The sequence below is a fragment of the Mobula hypostoma genome, chromosome 11, assembly GCF_963921235.1.
Source record: "Mobula hypostoma chromosome 11, sMobHyp1.1, whole genome shotgun sequence".
In the NCBI taxonomy this organism is placed as follows: Eukaryota; Metazoa; Chordata; class Chondrichthyes; order Myliobatiformes; family Myliobatidae; genus Mobula; species Mobula hypostoma.
Genome location: NC_086107.1, coordinates 79391345 through 79411537, shown reverse-complemented (window position 1 = coordinate 79411537; position 20193 = coordinate 79391345). Strand labels below are relative to the sequence as shown.

General features: G+C 43.2%; 1 protein-coding gene across 4 annotated transcripts in view; it reads right to left on the bottom strand.

The window, feature by feature from the left end:
- LOC134353855 (brain-specific angiogenesis inhibitor 1-associated protein 2-like protein 2) overlaps positions 1–20193 on the bottom strand; it is a 187872-nt gene that overhangs the window by 148233 nt on the left and 19446 nt on the right. For all 4 annotated transcript variants that reach the window (XM_063062328.1, XM_063062330.1, XM_063062329.1 and 1 more), the window contains exon 2: positions 9956–10031. In XM_063062328.1, coding sequence (XP_062918398.1) covers positions 9956–10031 — 76 coding nt within the window. The remainder of the gene's footprint in view (positions 1–9955; positions 10032–20193) is intronic.

Genomic DNA, 20193 nt, shown 5'->3' with positions numbered 1-20193 from the left:
TCCAGGACTTTGACTTCAGAGGTGGGTACAGTGTGAACTGAGTGACTGCCAACATGGCCAGAAAGCACCAGGTATAAAACACCTGGTCTCTGTTGCAGAGCAGAGAGGCAAGAAATATCAAACTGTATGTCAGAACTGGGGCAAACATTCAGTCTGAGAGAGCCAGATACTGCAGTGTGAGACAGACATTAAGGCAGCATACTGCCCGTCTTCCCTCAATGGGCAAAAAGATCATGTGTCACTATTGAAGAAGAGGTTAACCTTTTGTCCTGGACAATATTACCCTCATCTGGTATTGAAAAAAAGACTATTGTCACATTTTCAAATGGTTATGTGTAGGAAAAAAACTAATTCATTAAGCTCAGTGTTAAACCAAGATGTTGAATATTCTATGACTAGAGACAAAAGATACCACAGAAACAGGGGAATTAATTAATACTAATGTTTTGCCCAATATTTATCCCTCAATCAATGTTACCTAATTGTATTTCTATTAGAGGAAACTTGCTGCAAGTAAGCAAGATTTGTGTTTCCTATATGGTAGCAGTGGCTAGACCTTAATTGGTAAAAGGATGTCATGCTGAAGTGAGAAGTTACTGGACTAGTGTACCAACTAGCGTAACGCTTTACAGTGTCAGTGGCCCAGATTCAATTCCTGCCGCTGCTTGTATGTTCTCCTGGTGTTTCTGCCGGGTGATCTGGTTTCCTCCCACATTCCAAAGATGTGCCAGTTAATAGGTTAATTGGTCACATGGGTGTAATTGGGCAGTATAAGCTCAATGGGCTGAAGGACCTATTACATTATTTAGAGAAACTGTGCAGTAAAGTCATGTGCAGTGCAGAATGATGATCTTTGTTCAGTGTCCAGGAGTGGTTTTATTGCTGAATTAGATAGATGCCCTTGACTCTATTTCTGATAAGCAATTCCTGTGTGTGAAGTGCCTCAGATCCTGTGAACTGACAGCCAAGCACACTTTGATCAGTTTATTAATCGACAGGCCATGTTAACTGAAGTGCTGCAGTTGGGCAATCTTATTCTTGAAAGATAAGGTTACTGACTGCGCTCAATGTGAACACTGTATCTGTTAAAAAATCATCCTCCCTTCTAGGTGCCATCTGATCCCCTGTGTGTCTGAGATAGGCACTAGTAATAGCTTATAAACTGCAGAGAAAATACACAATTCACCACGGTGTATTATTATGCATCAGTACACAGATAGAAAGGAGAACAAAATGAATGTTACTCTGGATCTGAAGCAGCATAAAAGACACAATAAGCAGAAAGAACATTATTTAAAAAACACAATACAGTACATATAAATACAGAAGATAGTTTATATGCCAGGCCAGATTGAAATGTGTCAGAATGTTGGAGCCGGAAGTGAGGCACGGGCCTGTTCAGCTCGCTGCTTCACGCGATTTATTTATCTCTGCACTAAATCGACGCTGTGACCTGCAACTAGTGGACTTCTGAATTGGCTGCATTGATACCTGGTTTTGTGAACTTCAGTTCTGAATGCTGTTTGCTTACCTTTATTGTCTACACAATTTGCTTTCTTTTCTCCCTGCATATTTGGTGTTCTACTGTCTTCTTCTGTTTTAATGGGTTCCATTGAGTTTCTTTGTTTTGTGGCTGCCTGTAAGGAGACGAATCTCAAGATGGTATAAAGTGGATGAACATTGAGCTTTGAACTAAACAGAATACAACAGAGTACAGAATTCGCCCATATGCAGGCAGCCATGAAACAAAGAAACACCATGGGACCTGTTCAAACTCTGAACGTGTGGACAAAGAACAAATTGCGCAAACTGCAAAAAAAACAAGCGAACAGCACGTTGAATATCAAACAGGAGTGCTGGAGTATATAATTTAGTTCATTTCAGCATCCACTGCTAAGTGCAGGCCGTAGAGCCAGGCTTTAGCGAAGCGCCCCAGTCCGCATCAAACCGATCAAAAACAGAGCAACTCCAGAAACAAGAGCAACATGAACCTCACTCTTTCAAAGCGAGTCCACAGCCTCAAGCCTCACTGATCAATCCTTGCAATGTCCTGCACTTTCTTCTGACAGTAGCAAATGAGTGAGAAGGGAAGACCGGTCAGATGCAGGCAGACGGCGCTGAACACCTGCCCACACTCAACTCTCGTTTCGTTGACTTCAACTTTGCTTGACATCTCATTTGGGGAGAAGCAATGGAGCCGATCATGGGCTCGCACTCCACTTCCAGGAGTCCAGCTCTCAAGGCTGCATAAGCCGCTCCAAACCTCTCTGAATTCCCCAGGAGACAGCGAGGCACCAGGTCGCTCAATCTGCTCAAAAATACACTGTGAAAATGTAAATCACAAGTCCCAATCACACGCTGTTTAGTAGTAGAATCATATTTGAAATGTAAATCACAGGTTCCAATCACACGCTGTTTAGTAGTAGAACCGTATTTGAAAGAAGACGTAAATGAGTAAGAGAAGTAGTTTTGAGAACTGTCTGCTAGGCACCCCTCCCCCTTGGAAGTTTTCATGTTTTATAGTTTTACAACATTGAATCACAGTGGATTTGGCTTTTTTTTTGACACTGATCAATATGTATAGGCACTGTACATAGGCTGACTATATGTACATAAAGTGATGCTAGCCACAGGAGCGTCTGGACATAAGGTGACTGACAGAAAATAATAAAGTAGTGGTGGTTGAGGGTGTGAAGGGTGGGTTACTGGATTGGCCTTATTGCTTGGTGAAGTAACTGTTTTTGCATGGATACTGCATAGCCTCTTCCCTGATGGAAGAGGGACAAACTCCCATGAGTTTGAACAGGATGGGTGAGATCCTTCATGTTTTATTGTCCTTCTGGCATCTTTTTCCGGCAAAATGGCACCAGTGAACAATGTGACCAATGGCAACAGCCTGTAGACAGCCCACAAAACTACTTCTCTTACTCATTTAAGTCTTCTTTCAAATACAATTCTACACAAACCTTTGTACTAAACAGCGTGTGATTGGAACCTGTGATTTACATTTCAAATATGATTCTACTACTAAACAGCGTGTGATTGGGACTTGTGATTTACATTTTCACAGTGTATTTTTGAGCAGATTGAGCGACCTGGTGCCTCGCTGTCTCCTGGGGAATTCAGAGAGGTTTGGAGCAGCTTATGCAGCCTTGAGGGCTGGACTCCTGGAAGTGGAGTGCGAGCCCATGATCGGCTCCATTGCTTCTCCCCAAATGAGGTGTCAAGCAAAGTTGAAGTCAACGAAGCGAGAGTGGAGTGTGGGCAGGTGTTCAGCGCCGTCTGCCTGCATCTGACCGGTCTTCCCTTCCCACTCATTTACTACTGTCAGAAGAAAGTGCAGAACATTGCAAGGATTGTGAGGAGTGGCCTTGTCGAGGGCAGTGTCTTGTGAGAAAAGTGCAAGTCTTTGGCTCAGGAGTCTTCGGCGAGGAGGCTGAGGGAGGAGACTATGCCACAGTTGGAGAGGGTGAAAAGTGGTGAAGAAATGACAGGTATACTGATTCAGTGTGATGCTTGCATGATGTGGGAGGTCAGGAACGTTGATGGTGCCTCTGGCTGCTATAACTGTGAAAAATATGTCCAGGTTCAGCTCCTGAAGGACCGTGTTAGGGCACTGGAGAAGCAACTAGATGACCTCAGGTTCATCTGGGAAAACGAGAGATTTCTGGACAGGACCTACAGCGAGATTGTTACACTGAAGATACCAGAAGAGAGAAGGGCGGGAGGGCGACGATGAGGAAGGGATGGATGCTTGGAGTACAGGAGACCCTCAGGGACGTACCTCTTGAAAACAGGTTCACCCTCTTGGAAGCTGTCGGGACAGAAGACACTGCCAGTCTGAGAGGTGGACAGGTCTGCGAGTCAAAAATTAGCACTGAAGCAAAGCTGAGGAGACAGAAGTCAGGCAGAGCCATGGTAGTAGGGGACTCCGTAGTGAGAGATACAGAAAGGGGCTTCTGCTGCAACAGGCGGGATTTAAGGATGGTGTGTTGTCTCCCTGGTGCCAGGATCCAGGACGTCACAGACCGATTGCAGGGCATCCTCAAGGGTGAAGGTGAACAGCCGGAAGTGGTAGTGCATGTCGGCATAAATGACGTCAGGAAGAAGAGGAAAGAAACTGTGCAGCGTGACTTCACAGAACTCAGAAGAAAGCTGAAAATCAGGACCTCCAGGGTGGTTATCTCCGGTTTGCTTCCAGTTCCTCATGCTGGTGAGGGCAGGAAAAGGGAGATAGGGGATCTGAATGTGTGGCTGAGGAGCTGATGCGGGAAGCAGGGATTTAGATTCTTAGACCACTGGGATCTGTTTTGGGGTAAGGATGAATTGTACAAAAGGGATGGGTTGCACCTTATCAGGCGGGTTTGCCACTGCTACACGTGTGTGTTTAAACTATGTAGTGGGGGAGAGGAGAGGAAATATAAGGATGGAGTTAAAGGAAAAGAGAGAATAAGGAAAGTTAAAAATGATAACAGAATTAATGGGGCAGAAAGCTCAGGAAGGGATCAGACAGTATGGCCTAATAGGAATCGATGTGAAAGGTGAGGTGAGTAATGGATTAAAAGTATTATATATGAATGCACGAAGTATAAGAAATAAAGTGGATGAGCTTGAGGCTCAGTTGGAAATTGGCAAGTATGATGTTGTAGGAATAACAGAGACATGGCTGCAAGAAGACCAGGGCTGGGAAATGAATATTCAAGGGTATACGTCCTATTGAAAGGACAGACAGGTGGGCAGAGGGTGGCTCTGTTGGTGAGGAATAAAATTCAGTCCCTTGCGAGGGGCGACATAGAATCAGGAGATGTAGAGTCAGTATGGATAGAACTGAGAAATTGTAAGGGCGAAAAGACCCTAATGAGAGTAATCTACAGGCCCCGAAACAGTAGCCTGGATATAGGGTGCAAGTTGAATCAAGAGTTAAAATTGGCATGTCAAAGGTAATGCTACAGTTGTTATGGGGGATTTCAACATGCAGGTAAACTGGGAAAATCAGGTTGGTACTGGACCCCTAGAAAGGGAGTTTGTGGAGTGCCTCCGAGATGGATTCTTAGAGCAGCTTGTATTAGAGCCGACAAGGGAGAGGGCAACTCTGGATTTAGTGTTGTGTAATGAACCGGATTTGACAAGGGAACTCGAGGTAAAGGAGCCATTAGGAAGTAGTGACCACAATATGATAAGTTTTAATCTACAATTGGAGAGGGAGAAGGGAAAATCAGAAGTGTCAGCATTACAGTTGAACAAAGGGGACGATGGACCCATGAGGGAGGAGCTGGCCAAAATTGACTGGAAAGATACCCTGGCAGGGATGATAGTGGAACAACAATAGTGGGAATAATACAGAAGGTGCAGGATCAGTTCACTCCAAAGAGAAAGAAAGATTCTAAGAGAAATAAAGGGTGACAATGGCTGACAAGGGAAGTCAAGGACAGTATAAAAATAAAAGAGAGGAGGTATAACATAGCAAAGATGAGCGGGAAGCCAGAGGATTGGGAAACTTTTAAAAATCAACAGAAGATAACTAAAAGGCAATACAGAGAGAAAAGATGAGATACAAAAGTAAGCTAGCCAAGAAAAAGCTTCTTTAGGTATGTGAAGAGGAAAAAATTAGTTAAGACCAAAGTTGGGCCCTTGCAGACAGAAACGGGTGAATTTATTATGGGGAACAACGAAGTGGCAGACGAGTTGAATAGGTACTTTGGATCTGTCTTCACTAGGGAAGACACAAACAATCTCCCAGATGTAATAGATGTTACTTAGGGTAACGGAGGAACTTAAGGAGATTCACATTAGGCAGAAAATGGTGTTGGATAGACTGATGGGACTGAAGGCTGATAAATCCACAGGGTGCTTAAGGAGGTGGTTCTAGAAATTGTGGACACATTGGTAATCATTTTCCAATGTTCTATAGATTCAGGATCAGTTCCTGAGGACTGGAGGGTAGCTAATGTTATCCCATTTTTTAAGAAAGGAGGGAGAGAAAACAGAGAATTATAGACCAGTTAGCCTGACATCAGTGGTGGGGAAGATGCTGGAGTCAATTATAAAAGATGAAATAGCAGCACATTTGGATAGCAGTAACAGGATCAGGCAAAGTCAGCATGGATTTACCAAGGGGAAATCATGCTTGACTAATCTGGAATTTTTTGAGCATGCAACTATGAAAATGGACAAGAGAGGGCCAGTGGATGTAATGTACCTGGACTTTCAGAAAGCCTTTGATAAGGTCCCACATAGGAGATTAGTGGGCAAAATTGGAGCACATGGTATTGGGGGTAGGGTACTGACATGGATAGAAAATTGGTTGGCAGACAGGAAACAAAGAGTTGGGATTAATGGGTCCTTTTCAGAATGGCAGGCAGTGACTAGTAGAGTACCGCAAGGCTCGGTGCTTGGACCGCAGCTATTTACAATATACATTAATGATTTAGATGAAGAGATTAAAAGTAACATTAGCAAATTTGCAGATAACACAAAGCTGGGTAGCAGTGTGAAATGTGAGGAGGATGTTATGAGAATGCAGGATGATTTGGACAGGTTGAGTGAATGGGCAGATACATGGCAGATGCAGTTTAATGTGGATAAATGTGAGGTTATCCACTTTGGTGGTAAGAACAGGAAGGCAGATTACTATCTGAATGGTGTCAAGTTAGGAAAAGGGGAAGTACAATGAGATCTAGGTGTCCTTGTTCATCAGTCACTGAAAGTAAGCATGCAAGTACAGCAGGCAGTGAAGAAAGCTAACGGCATGTTGGCCTTCATAACAAAGGGAGTTGAGTACAGGAGCAAAGAGGTCCTTCTGCAGTTGTACAGGGCCCTGATAAGACCACACCTGGAATATTGTGTCCCGTTTTGGTCTCCAAATTTGAGGAAGGACATTCTTGCTATTAATGGAGTGCAGCGTAGGTTCACGAGGTTAACTCCCAGGATGGCGGGACTGTCATATATTGAAAGATTGGAGCGACTGGGCTCGTACACACTGGAATTTAGAAGGATGAGAGGGGATCTGATTGAAACATATAAGATTATTAAGGGATTGGACACACTAGAGGCAGGAAACATGTTCCCAATGTTGGGGGAGTCCAGAATCAGAGGCCACAGTTTGAGAATAAGGGGTAGGCCATTTAGAACGGAGTTGAGGAAAAACTTATTCACCCAGAGGGTTGTGGTTCTGTGAAATGCTCTGCCTCATAAGGCAGTGGAGGCGAATTCTCTGGATGCTTTCAAGAAAGAGTTAGATAGAGCTCTTAAAGATAGCGGAGTCAAGGGACATGGGGAGAAGGCAGGAACGGGGTACTGATTGTGGATGATCAGCCATGATCACAGTGAATGGTGGTACTGGTTCAAAGGGCCAAATGGCCTACTCCTGCACCTATTGTCTATTGTCTATTATTGATTGATCAGTGAGGCTTGAGGCTGTGGACTCGCTTTGGAAGACTGAGGTTCATGTTGCTCTTGTTTCTGGAGTTGCTCTGTTTCTGAGCGGTTTGATGCAGACTGGGGCGCTTCGCTAAAGACTGGCTCTACATAGAAACATAGAAACATAGAAAATAGGTGCAGGAGTAGGCCATTCGGCCCTTCGAGCCTGCACCGCCATTTATTATGATCATGGCTGATCATCCAACTCAGAACCCAGCCTTCCCTCCATACCCCCTGACCCCTGTAGCCACAAGGGCCATATCTAACTTCCTTTTAAACATAGCTAATGAACTGGCCTCAACAGTTTGCTGTGGCAGAGAATTCCACAGATTCACCACTCTCTGTGTGAAGAAGTTTTTCCTAACCTCGGTCCTAAAAGGCTTCCCCTCTATCCTCAAACTGTGACCCCTCGTTCTAGACCTCCCCAACATCGGGAACAATCTTCCCGCATCTAGCCTGTCCAATCCCTTTAGGATCTTATACGTTTCAATCAGATCCCCCCTCAATCTTCTAAATTCCAACGAGTACAAGCCCAGTTCATCCAGTCTTTCTTCATATGAAAGATCTGCCATCCCAGGAATCAATCTGGTGAACCTTCTTTGTACTCCCTCTATGGCAAAGATGTCTTTCCTCAGATTAGGGGACCAAAACTGCACACAATACTCCAGGTGTGGTCTCACCAAGGCCTTGTACAACTGCAGTAGTACCTCCCTGCTCCTGTACTCGAATCCTCTCGCTATAAATGCCAGCATACCGTTCGCCTTTTTCACCGCCTGCTGTACCTGCATGCCCACTTTCAATGACTGGTGTATAATGACACCCAGGTCTACGGCCTGCACTTAGCTGTGGATGCTGAGATGCACTAAATTATATACTCCAGCACTCCTGTTTGATATTCAACGTGCTGTTCGCTTGTTTTTTTTTGCAGTTTGCGCAATTTGTTCTTTGTCCACACGTTCAGAGTTTGAACAGGTCCCATGGTGTTTCTTTGTTTCATGGCTGCCTGCATATGGGTGAATCTCGGAGTTGTATTCTGTTTAGTTCAAAGCTCAAAGTTCATCCACTTTATACCACCTTGAGATTCGTCTCCTTACAGGCAGCCACAAAACAAAGAAACTCAATGGAACCCATTAAAACAAAAGAAGACAGTAAAACACCAAATATGCAGAAAGAAAAGAAAGCAAATTGTGCAGACAATATAGGTAAGCAAACAGCATTCAGAACTGAAGTTCACGAAACCAGGCATCAATGCAGCCAATTCAGAAGTCCACTAGTTGCAGGTCACAGCATCAATTCAGTGCAGAGATAAATAAATCGCGTGAAGCAGCGAGCTGAACAGGCCTGTCCCTCCAACATTGTGACACATTTCAATCTGGCCTGGCTCTTATATCATCCAAAACTCAGATCATTCCTCGCTCTTGGGCACTGGCCCCGCCGCTTCGATACACTCCTTAATTCAGCCGGTACCTGACTTTTCCATTTGGCTCAGCATTTAGATCAGTCACCTCATGTCTTTCCTCACTCTTGGGCCCAGGCTCCGTCTCTGCCTCACCTCAGTTCTGCTGCACTGAGTTGCCAACAGGTCAGCTCCAGCAATACACCAGCTCATTCTCCACCCAGACCTGCCACAACCATCCTACTCCTCCAAGACTCCAGTTCACAGCGCAAAAATGCCAAAAGCTCAATGCCACAAGGAAATTACAGGCTATTGTTTGCAGTAATTGTTTACCAGAAAAAGTGTGATTAATAAAATATTTAGTTGTTTTCTTTGTTTTATTGGCCACCAGCAAATAGTCGCTGAGTTTCACCAGCGCTACCTTAAACTTTGATAATAAATGTACTTTGAATCTTTGAACCTTTCTGCATGGCGACTGTCCTTGATGGCAGATAGGTTGGTGCCAGTGATTCCTTTGGCAGTTTTAACTACCTGTTGTGGAGCCCTTCTGTCTGCTGCAGAACTAAGGAACCTTGCTTCTCTAGCAAGTTATATAGCACAGTTCCACAAACACTGACTGGAAAGTGCAAGTTCAACTGAAGTCAATGTTCTATAGAGTAAACCCCTGAACAATCAAGAGTCTGGCTCCTGATGAGAAGATTAAGCAGCATTATGAGTTGGTGTAACCTTGTTTAAAGTTCTTTTGAACTTCAAACTGTCTATTCTGCTGTCATATGATCTTAACAAACCTCAAAGCAATAAAAATAAAGAGATTTTTAAAGATCAGCAGACGGTGAAATGAGTCATTTGTGTCAGTGACCAACACATTTAAGAATGAGCTGGGGCAGCTCGCAAGAGTCATCATACTTCTGACATCAATATAGAATGCTCACAACTTACTAAATCTAACCCTTATGTCTTTAGAATGTGGAAGAAAACTGGAGCAGTCACAGGGAAACGTACAAATGGCTTACAGACAGCAGTCAGAATTGCACCCAGATCGCCAGTGCTGTAAAGCACTGACCACTACACTTCCATGATGCGTAGTTATGTTAAATGAAGAATTAAATGTCACAGACAGTCCATCGATTCAATACTTACTTCGAAACGCTCTGACAAAGTTGCTCCCAAGCAACACCAGATTCTGTAATCCAGGATTGAACTGTTCCATTATATTCTGCAAATCAAACACAATTACCTTGGTTACACAGTGTTGGATTGTGGTGCACAATTGTTATTTTTATTTTCCTTTGTACTCCTCTTTCTTGTTCACTTTCCACTCATGCGATACTTAATAAAATGATTGTTAGCAACAAGTTTTATGTCTTGTTCTTGACTTCTGAAGGAATCTTTGGATTGCAAAAATATCGGGATCCACCAACAGTCAAACACTGCACACCTCCAACTCGGCCAGCAGCCTGGATCCAGGTCACTCAGACCTCTCCAATGAATCCAGACAGATTAAGACACAGGAGCAGAATTAGGCCATTCAGCCCATCGAGTCTGCTCCACTATTCCATCATGGCTGAGTTAAACCCCAACCTCTCAACCACATTCTCTTGTTTTCTCCCCGTAACCTTCAATGCCCTTGTTAATCAAGAACTTGTCAGCCTGAGCTTCAAATATAGCCAATGACTAGGCCTCCACAAATGTCTGTGGTAATGAATTCTTGTTCCATAAAATAATAAATAATTCAATGAACGTGCAGTGCCCTCATCTATAAAGAGACACCTGCAACATTAGCAGCTTATATTTGGGATGCTCGGCTGTAACAACAGATAAATTGGAAAGCTTACAACTTTCCAATAGATTGGCCCTAACTGGCTTAATGAGATAACAACAGGATATGTACTTAAGTCACATTGACTGTTAATAAATAATAAATCGTTAAACTGAGAGGTTTAGAATGGGCAATTAACTAATTAAAAGAATTTGATATCCTGCCCTACCTTACACAGAGCAAGTGGTGAGGACTTGAATAAAATAGGAAGGCAGCTACTGCATCCTTAAACGTTTTGCTGGGCTTTGCAAGGCATAGGTTGCTTAAGTCTGTTATAGCCAGGGATGATAATGGGGATTAGCTCCCAATGGTATGCGCCTCAAATAGCATCTGACAACCAAGTCCAGCTCCTGGCCTTCACATGTGGATTAGCTACTAAGCCCAGTGGAAATGTTTCTACTGACAGGGGAAGGGACAAATGTGGATTACTGGCACCTTAAAATCAGTCGCTTTGAGCAGATGGGGCTCATCAGCTGTGGTTGGCATCTCATCTAGGAGAAGAAAAACTCTGATCTCAAACCTCCATTGCCTTGCGGCTACACCCACTCATGGGGAAGGCTTCAGGAGTAAACCCCGAAGGAAAAACTCAGAGCTGGAGTCCCTAAGGCAGTCCTACATTGAGTTCAATGTTGACTGGCAACTCCTGTGTTGCTGCTGGTACCAAACTGTATCGGTCTCTGCCATTCCTTTGGGTTCATCAGATGCATAGAGGGGGGAGATTGCTACAATGGTAACAGCTCACTCTCCATACCATACTGCCCAGGCTTGCATATCTAGACAGTTAGGACGCAATATACATGGTCAACTCTGGCCAATGGAGGCCATACGTCACTCACAAGGCATAGGCTAGACTGCTGAGGAATATTGTGAGCAGTTTTGGGCCACTTATCTAAGAAAGGATGTGTTGGCATTGGAGGGGGTCCAGAGAAGCTCCATGAGAATTAACCCGGGAATGAAAGGGTTAACGTATGAGCAGCATTTGATTGCTCTGGGCCCGTGCTCACTGGAGTTTAGAAGAATGACAGGGGATCTCATTGAAACCGATCAAATATTGAAAGGCCTAAATAGAGTGGATGTGGAGAGGATATTTCCTATTGAGGGAGAGCCTATGATCAGACAGCACAGCATCAGAATAGAAAGCCATTCCTTTAGACCAGAGAATCAGAGGAATTTCTTTCACCAGAGGTTGGTGAACAAATGGAATACATTGCCACAGATGACTATGATGGCCAAGTTATTGAATATATCTGAAGTGGAGGTTCATATGCTCTTTATTAGTAAGGACATCAAAGGTTATGGGGAGAAGGTAGGAGAATGAGGTTGAGAGGGATTATAACTCTGTCATGATGGAATGGTGGAGCACACTCAATGGACCTAATGGCCTAATTCTGCTCTGATGTCTTATGTGGAAATGAATTGAGAGTCAAACATCAGACTCTTGAACAAAAGAGAATAACTACACTCATCTATTGAGGTGTTCCACAACCAATGATCTCACTTTATGGACTCTTTATCTTGGTATTTCATATTCTTATTATTTATTGCTATTTATTTATTGCATTTGCACAGTTTGTCATTTTCTATGCTCTACTTGATCTTTCATTGATCCTCTTACAGTTACTGTTCTATAGATTTGCTGAGTGTGCCCACAGGAAAAAGAATCTCAGGGTTGAATATGGTGAAATACATGTGCTCTGATAATAAAATTTACTTTGAACTTTAAACTTTGAATTTTGAGGGGCAGTAGGAGGAATAATTTGAACAAGAATGGAGAGGGAGAGACTACCTGTGCGGGAGAAACGTTCAGAATGTTTTTCCTCTCCCCACAGTATCTTTGTTGCTCAAACATCAGCCTGACAGGATTAGATGAAGTGGAGTGAGAGGAGGCTTATACATGCCAGTATAGATTAGTTGGGCCAAATGGCCTATAGATTCCATGAGAATTAGTTGGAGGTGATCTCACCCCTTATCTCAACATAGAGAACATGAATACATACTTCTTAAAATTTCACTGAGTTCAAATCTCTAATGACCAATGCAGACAAAACTATGAAGGATTATAAACCCACAACATTGACTGTTTTTCTCTCTCCACAGATGCTGCCTGACCCGTGTGGTGCTTCCAGTAGTCCGTGCTTTTGTTTCAGATTTTCTGTTTGTTTTTAAATGAACAGAACAATAAAATTAGAACAAAGATTTGAAAAATTATTTCCTTCTGACAGGGAGGAGGGTCATTTGAGAATACGTTAGCTCTCAGGCAATCAGAGAGGTATAGAGTTAAACTTGTTAAATATGAATAAATTTGCAAGTGTTATATTTGAATGCATGCAGCATAAGAAAAAAATGGATGATCTTGAAATTCAGCTACAGATTGGCAACAATGACGCTGTGGCCATCTCTGAAACTTGGCTAAAGGATGGCTACCATTGGGAGCTGAACGTCCAAGGATATACAGTGTATCACAAAGATAGGTGAGAAGGCAGAGGGGATGGTGTGGCCCTGTGTATAAAAAATAATATTAAATCATTAGAAAGGGATGACATAGGATCCGAAACTGTAGAGTCTCTATGGGTTGAGTTACGAAGTGACAAGGGTAAAAAGACCCTAATGGCTGTTGTATACAGGCCTCCAAACAGTAGCCGGGATGTGGATTACAAATTACAGCAGGAGATGGAAAAAGCATGTCAGAAGGGCATTGTCATGATAATCGTTGGGGATTTTAACATGAAAGTGGATTGGGAAAACCAAGCCAGAAATAAACATCAAGAATGTCTAAGTGATGGCTTTTTAGAACAGCTTGTTGTTGAGCCCACTAGGGATCGGCTGTACCTGATTGGGTGTTGTGCAATGATCTGGAGGTGATAGGAGAGTTTAAGGTTAAGGAAGCCTTAGGGAACAGTGATCACAATATGATCGAGTTTACTTTGAAATTTGAGAAGGAGAAACCAAATTCCAATGTGTTGGTATTTCAGTGGAATAAAGGAAATTACAGTGGCATGAGAGGGGAACTGGCCAAGGTTGACTGGAAAGGGACACTAGAAGGAAGGACAGCAGAGCAGCAATGGCTGGAGTTTCTGCGAAAAATGAGGGAAATGCAAGACAGATCTATTCCAAATAAGAAACAATTTTTGAATGGAAGAAGAACTCTACAGTGGCTGACAAGTGAAGTCAGAGCCAAAGTAAAAGCAAAACAGAGGGCATACAAGGAAGCCAAAGCTAGTGAGAAGAAAGAGGATTAAGAAGTTTTGAAAAACTTTCAGAAGGAGACTAAGAAGGTCATTAGGAAGGAAAAGATGAATTCTGAAAGGAAGCTGGCGACTAATATCAAAGAAGATACTAAGAGCTTTTTTAAGTATATAAAGAGTAAAACAGAGCTGAGGGTAGATATAGGACCAATAGAAAATGACACTGGAGATATTGTAATGAGAGACACAAAGATGGCAGAGGAACTGAATGCATATTTTGCATCAGTCTTCAAAGTGGAAGACATCTGCACTGTACTGGATATTCAAGAGTGTCAGGGAAGTGAAGTATGTGCAGTGAAAATTATGGCTGAAAAGGTGCTCAGGAAGCTTGCTGGTCTGAGGGTGGATAAATCCCCTGGACCTGATGAAATGCACCCTCAGATTCTGAAGGAAGTAGCTAGAGAGATTGCGGAGGCACCTACAATGATCTTCTGGATGACTGAAAAATTGCAAATGTTACTCCGCTATTTAAGAAGGGTAGGAGGCAGCAAAAAGGGAACTACAGTCCTATTAGCCTGACACCAGTGGTTGGGAATTTGTTGGAATTGATTGTTAGGGATGAGATTACAGAGTACCTGGAGGCACATGACAAGACAGGCCAAAGCCAGCGTGGTTTCCTGAAAGGAAAATCCTGCCTGACAAACCTACTACATTTTTTTGAGGAAATTACGAGCAGTGTAGATAAAGGAGATGCAGTAGACATGGTGTACTTGGATTTTCAGAAGGCCTCTGACAAGGTGCCGCACATGAGGCTGCTTAGCAAGATAAGATCCCATGGAATTACAGGGCAGCTACTAGCATGGATGGAGCATTGGCTGATCGGCAGAAAACAGAGAGTGGGAATAAAGGTATCTTATTCTGGCTGGCTACTGGTTACCAGTGGAGTTCAACACGGGTCAGTGTTGGGACTGCTGCTTTTTACAATGTATGTCAATGATTTGGACTATGGGATTAATGTACAAACAATTTGTGGCTAAATTTGCCGATGATACAAGATAGATGGAGGAGCGTGTCGTGTTGAGGAAACGAAGAGCCTGCAGAGAGACTTAGATAGTTTAGGGGAATGGGCAAAGAAGTGGCAAATGAAATACAATGCTGGAAAGTGTATGGGTCATGCACTTTGGTGGAAGAAATAAACGGGCAAGCTATTATTTAGATGGAAAGAGAATTCAAAACGCACAGATGCAAAGGGACTTGGGAGTCCTTGTGCAGGATACCCTCCAGGCTGAGTCATTAGTGAAGAAGGTGAATGTAATGTTGGCATTCATTTGTAGGGGTATAGAATATAAGAGCAGGGATGTGATGTTGAGGCTCTATAAGATACTTGTGAGACTACACAGAGTATTGTGTGCAGTTTTGGGCTCCTTATTCTAGAAAGGATATACTGACATTGGAGAGGGTTCAAAGAAGATTCACGAGAATGGTTCCAGGAATGAAAGGTTTACTGTATGAGGAACGTCTGGCAGCTCTTGGGTTGTATTCCCTGGAGTTCAGGAGAATGGGGGGCGGGGTGGGGGGAGGTCTCATAGAAACATTCCGAATGTTAAAAGGTTTGAACGGATTTGATATGGAAAAGTTATTTCCCATGGTAGGGGAGTCTAGGACAAAAGGACACAACTACAGGATTGAAGGATGTCCATTTAGAACAGAGGTGCAGAGGAATTACTTTAGTCAGAGGGTGGTAAATCTGCAGAAATTGTTGCCACGAGTGGCTGTGGAGGCCAAGTCACTGGGTGCATTTAAGGCAGAGATAGATAGGTTCTTGATTATCCAAGGCATCAAAGGGTATGAGGAGAAGGCAGGGGAGTTGGGATGACAGGAAGAATTGGATCAGCCATGATTGAATGGCGGAGCAGACTTGATGGACTGAATGGCCCACTTCTGCTCCTATATCTTATGGTCTTAAACAAAACAGACACAAGCCCTCCAGCCTAACTCATCCATGTTGATCCTGGTTCTCACCAAGCTAGTCCCAATTACCTGCATTTGCCCCATATCTCACTAAACCCCTCATTTCCATTCACATATCCAATTGTCTTGTCGCCATTCCCCTGAATAATAAGTATACCACTTCAGCTACTGTTAGAGGAGACAACCCAGCAGTGGAAAGCCACAGCAACCAGGTCTCTGACACTGTGCCTGACTCTGTGGCTCAGAAGGGAGGGGAGAAGAGAAGTGCAGTAGTGATAATGGATTCCATAGTTAGAAGAACGAACAGGAGGATATGTGGGCGTGAAAGGGACACCCAGATAGTATGTTGTCTTTCAAGTGTCAAGGTCAGGGACGTCTCAGATCGGTTCCACAGTATTCAAAAGAGGGAAGGTGAACATAGAGAAGTCTTGTTATGATCGCTATGGGGGATTTCCATTTGCAGGTAGATTAGAAAAATCAGAAAGGTGCTTCATGGTGAGAGAGGAAATTTGAAGAATACCTACAAGGTGGTTTTTTGGTGCAGCTTGTGGTTAAACCCACTAGAGGAAAAGGCAATTCTGGATTGGGTGTCATGTAATGAACCAGATTTGATAAGAGAGTTTAAGGTGAAAGAACCCTTCAGGCCAAGTGATCATAATATGATAGAATTCACCCTGAAATTTGAGAAGGAGAAATCTAAAGTCAGCTAACTATCAGTGGAGTAGCCTTACAGAGGTCAGTGTGAATTGAACCTGATCTTTTGATCGCTGGTGTTACAAAGCATTAGACTAACCACCATGCTGCCCTTATCATTAATGACATACTGTTCATGAGTTCATGGACCATTCAGAAATCTGATGACATAGGGGAAGAAGTTGTTACTAAATCACTGAGTGAGGGTCTTTGGGCCCCTATACCTCCTCTTCGATGGTAGTAACATAAAGATGGCAAGTCCTCGAATGAGGATCCTTAATGATGGATGCAATCTTCATGAGACACCACTTCTTGAAGATGTCCTGAAAAGTGGAAAGGGTTGCACCCATGTTGGAGCTGGCTGAGTCTACAACACTCTGCAGCCTGTTTTCATCCAGCGCATTGGAGCATCCAAACAAGATGGTGATGTTCTGCACAGTACATCTATCGAAATTTGAAAGACCCTTATTAATAGAGGCATTGAGTTCAAAATTCAAGAGGTTATGTTGTAACTTTATAAAACTCTGGTTAAGCCACAGCTGGAATATTGCATACAAGTCTGTTTGCCTCACTATAGGAAGGATGTTGAGTCTTTGCAGAGGGAGCAGAACAGGTTTACCAGGATGCTGCCTGGTTTAAAGGGTATGTGCCATCACAATAGGCTGGATAAACTTGGGTTGTTTTCTCTAGTGCCAGAGGCTGAGGGGAGATCTGTTACAGTTTTACATGATTATGAGAGGCCTGGATAGAGTGGACACAGAGTATCTGTTTCCCAGGGTTAAAATGTCTAATACCAGAAGGCATGCATTGAAGATGAAAGGGGGATGTGAGAGGTAAGATTTTTCACACAGAAAGACATGGATGCTGGTATTGTGATAGAGGCAAATACATTAGAGGTTTATAGGACATGTTTGGATAGGCACATGGATGTAAGGAAGATGGAGGGGTATGGGCATGGTGTAGGTAGGAGGGATTGGTGTTTGGATGTTTTTGATTTGTGCTTTAGCTGAGTTGGCAAAACATTGTGGGCCGAATAGCCCGCTCCTGTGCTCTACTGTTCCATGTTGAATGTTCTTTGGTGACATATTGAAAGTCCTCAAACTTCTAATGAAGTAGAACCACTGGTACGCCTTCTTTACTTTACTTTATTTTATTGTCGCCAAACAATTGATACCAGAGTGTACAATCATCACAGTGATATTTGATTCTGCGCTTTGTGCTCCCTGGAGTACAAAACGATGGTAAATATAATAAAAATTTAAATTATAAATCATAAATAGAAAATAGAGAAGGGAAAACATATAGTGCAAAAAAACTGAGAGGCAGGTCCAGATATTTGAAGGGTGCGGCCCAGATCCGGGTCAGGATCCGTTCAGCAGTCTTATCACAGTTGGAAAGAAGCTGTTCCCAAATCTGGCCATACGAGTCTTCAAGTTCCTGAGCCTTCTCCCGGAGGGAAGAGGGACGAAAAGTGTGTTAGCTGGGTGGGTCGTGTCCTTGATTATCCTGGCAGCACTGCTCCGACAACGTGCGGTGTAAAGTGAATCCAAGGACGGAAGATTGGTTTGTGTGATGTGCTGGGCTGTGTTCAAAATCTTCTGCAGCTTCTTTCGGTCTTGGACAGGACAACTTCCATACCAGGTTGTGATGAGCCCTAGAAGAATGCTTTCTACGGTGCATCTATAAAAATTAGTGAGGGTTTTAGGGGACAGGCCAAATTTCTTTAGCTTTCTCAGGAAGTAAAGGTGCTGGTGGGCCTTCTTGGCAGTGGACTCTTGCTTGGTTGGACCAAGTCAGGTCATTTGTGATGTCGACCCCGAGGAACTTAAAGCTTCTTCGTAATTGTGTCAATGTGTTGGACCCAGGTTAGATCCTCTGAGATGCTAACACCCAGTATAACAGAGAGAATGCTCTGAAGCTAGTGGTGGAGAAGGTGCAAAAGGCCAGATGGCTTAACTCCTGCTCCTGTCCCTTGTCTTCTTCATTGTGTCAATGCAAATCCAAATTCTCTGCTCCAAGTTAGTTCCTTTGATCAATGCAATTAAACTCAATGGCTAAGACACTTTTAACTTGGTTAAGTATTGGGGAGGGTAAGGATGATCTTCTGTTTTAGGAATGTGGGAGAAAACTGGAGGTGCATTGTCAGGGTGAGAATATACAGACCTCTTACAGACAGCGGCGGGAATGGAACCCTGATCTTCCAGTCACTAGTGCTGTTAAGAATTACACTGTCTGCTATGCTACCATGCCACGCCATCAGTAATGAGGCAGTGTTCATGTTCATGATGGCAGAGGGGAAGAAGCTGTTCCTGAAACGTTGAATGAGTCTTCAGGTTTTTATACCATGTTCCCATTGGTCATAGTGCAATGAGGGTACATCCCACCAAAGGGCAGGAACAATAGCGAATTATAACCTGTGCTACAACCTGCTGGGAGTTAACGTTATTCACCTTGACTTCTGGGCTCAAGATTTTCCTCCAACTTCACAATATCTTGCACACGACCTTCTAAAGATGTATGGTAGAGAGCATCCTAACATGCTGCATCACGGCATGGTACAGAAACTGCACTACAGGGGACAGAGAGGCTCTACAATGGGTAGTAAAACTGCCAAGTGCATCATTGGCACCAGCCTACCAGTCATCAAGGACATATATACAGTACAGAAAGGAGCTGGAAAAAGCACAGCAATATAATGTAGGACCACGCACGCACACACATACACACACACTCTCTGTCTCCCTCCCTGTCTCCCTCCTTCGCTCTCTCTCACACACACACACACTCTCTCTCTCGCGCACGCACGCACACACACACACAAACAATCACTTATTCAGTGCACACATGTACACCTGTTCATTAATACAAATATCTAATCAGCCAACCACAGGCAGTATCTCAATGCATAAAAGCATGCATTCATGGTCAAGAGACTCAATTATTGCTCAATCCAAACATCAGAATGGAGAAGAAATGTAATCTAAGTGCCTTTGACCATGGAATGATTGTTGGTGCCAAACAGAGTGGTTAGAGTATCTCAGAACTTGTTGATCTCCTGGATTTTCACAAAATACAAAAAAAAATTCAGTGAGTGGCAGTTCTGTGGATGAAAACACGTTGCTAATGAGAGAGGTCAGATGAAAATGGTCAGACTGGTTCAAGCTGACAGGAAGGCAATAGTAACTGAAACAGCCACGTGTTACAACAGTGGGGTGCAGAAGAGAATCTCTGAATGCACAACATATTGAGCCTTGAAGTGAATGGCCTACAGCAGCAGAGCAACACGAACATACACTCAGTGGCCACTTGATTAGATACAGGAGGTGCCTAATGAAATGGCCACTGAGTGAAAGCTATCTTATGTATTTACAAATGTATATTTATTTTGTTTTTATTATTGTGTTATTTATCTTATTGTGCTTTTTTGTGCTGCATTGTATCTGGAGTAACAATTACTTTGTTCTCCTTTACACTTGTTTACTGGAAACGGCATTAAACAATCTTGATCTTGAATCCTGATTTATTTAGTACCTGAGGTGGTTTACACAGTAACATCACCAGAGGAAAATCTGAGCCACAGAAGGGAATTTTTTGTAACTTTTTCCAAAGAAGGTTGATTCACTGATTACGAAGTATCATTACATTACAGTACTTCATGATTTATCCTATTTACAGTCAATTGCTTTGGATTACGATACAGCAATCAATAT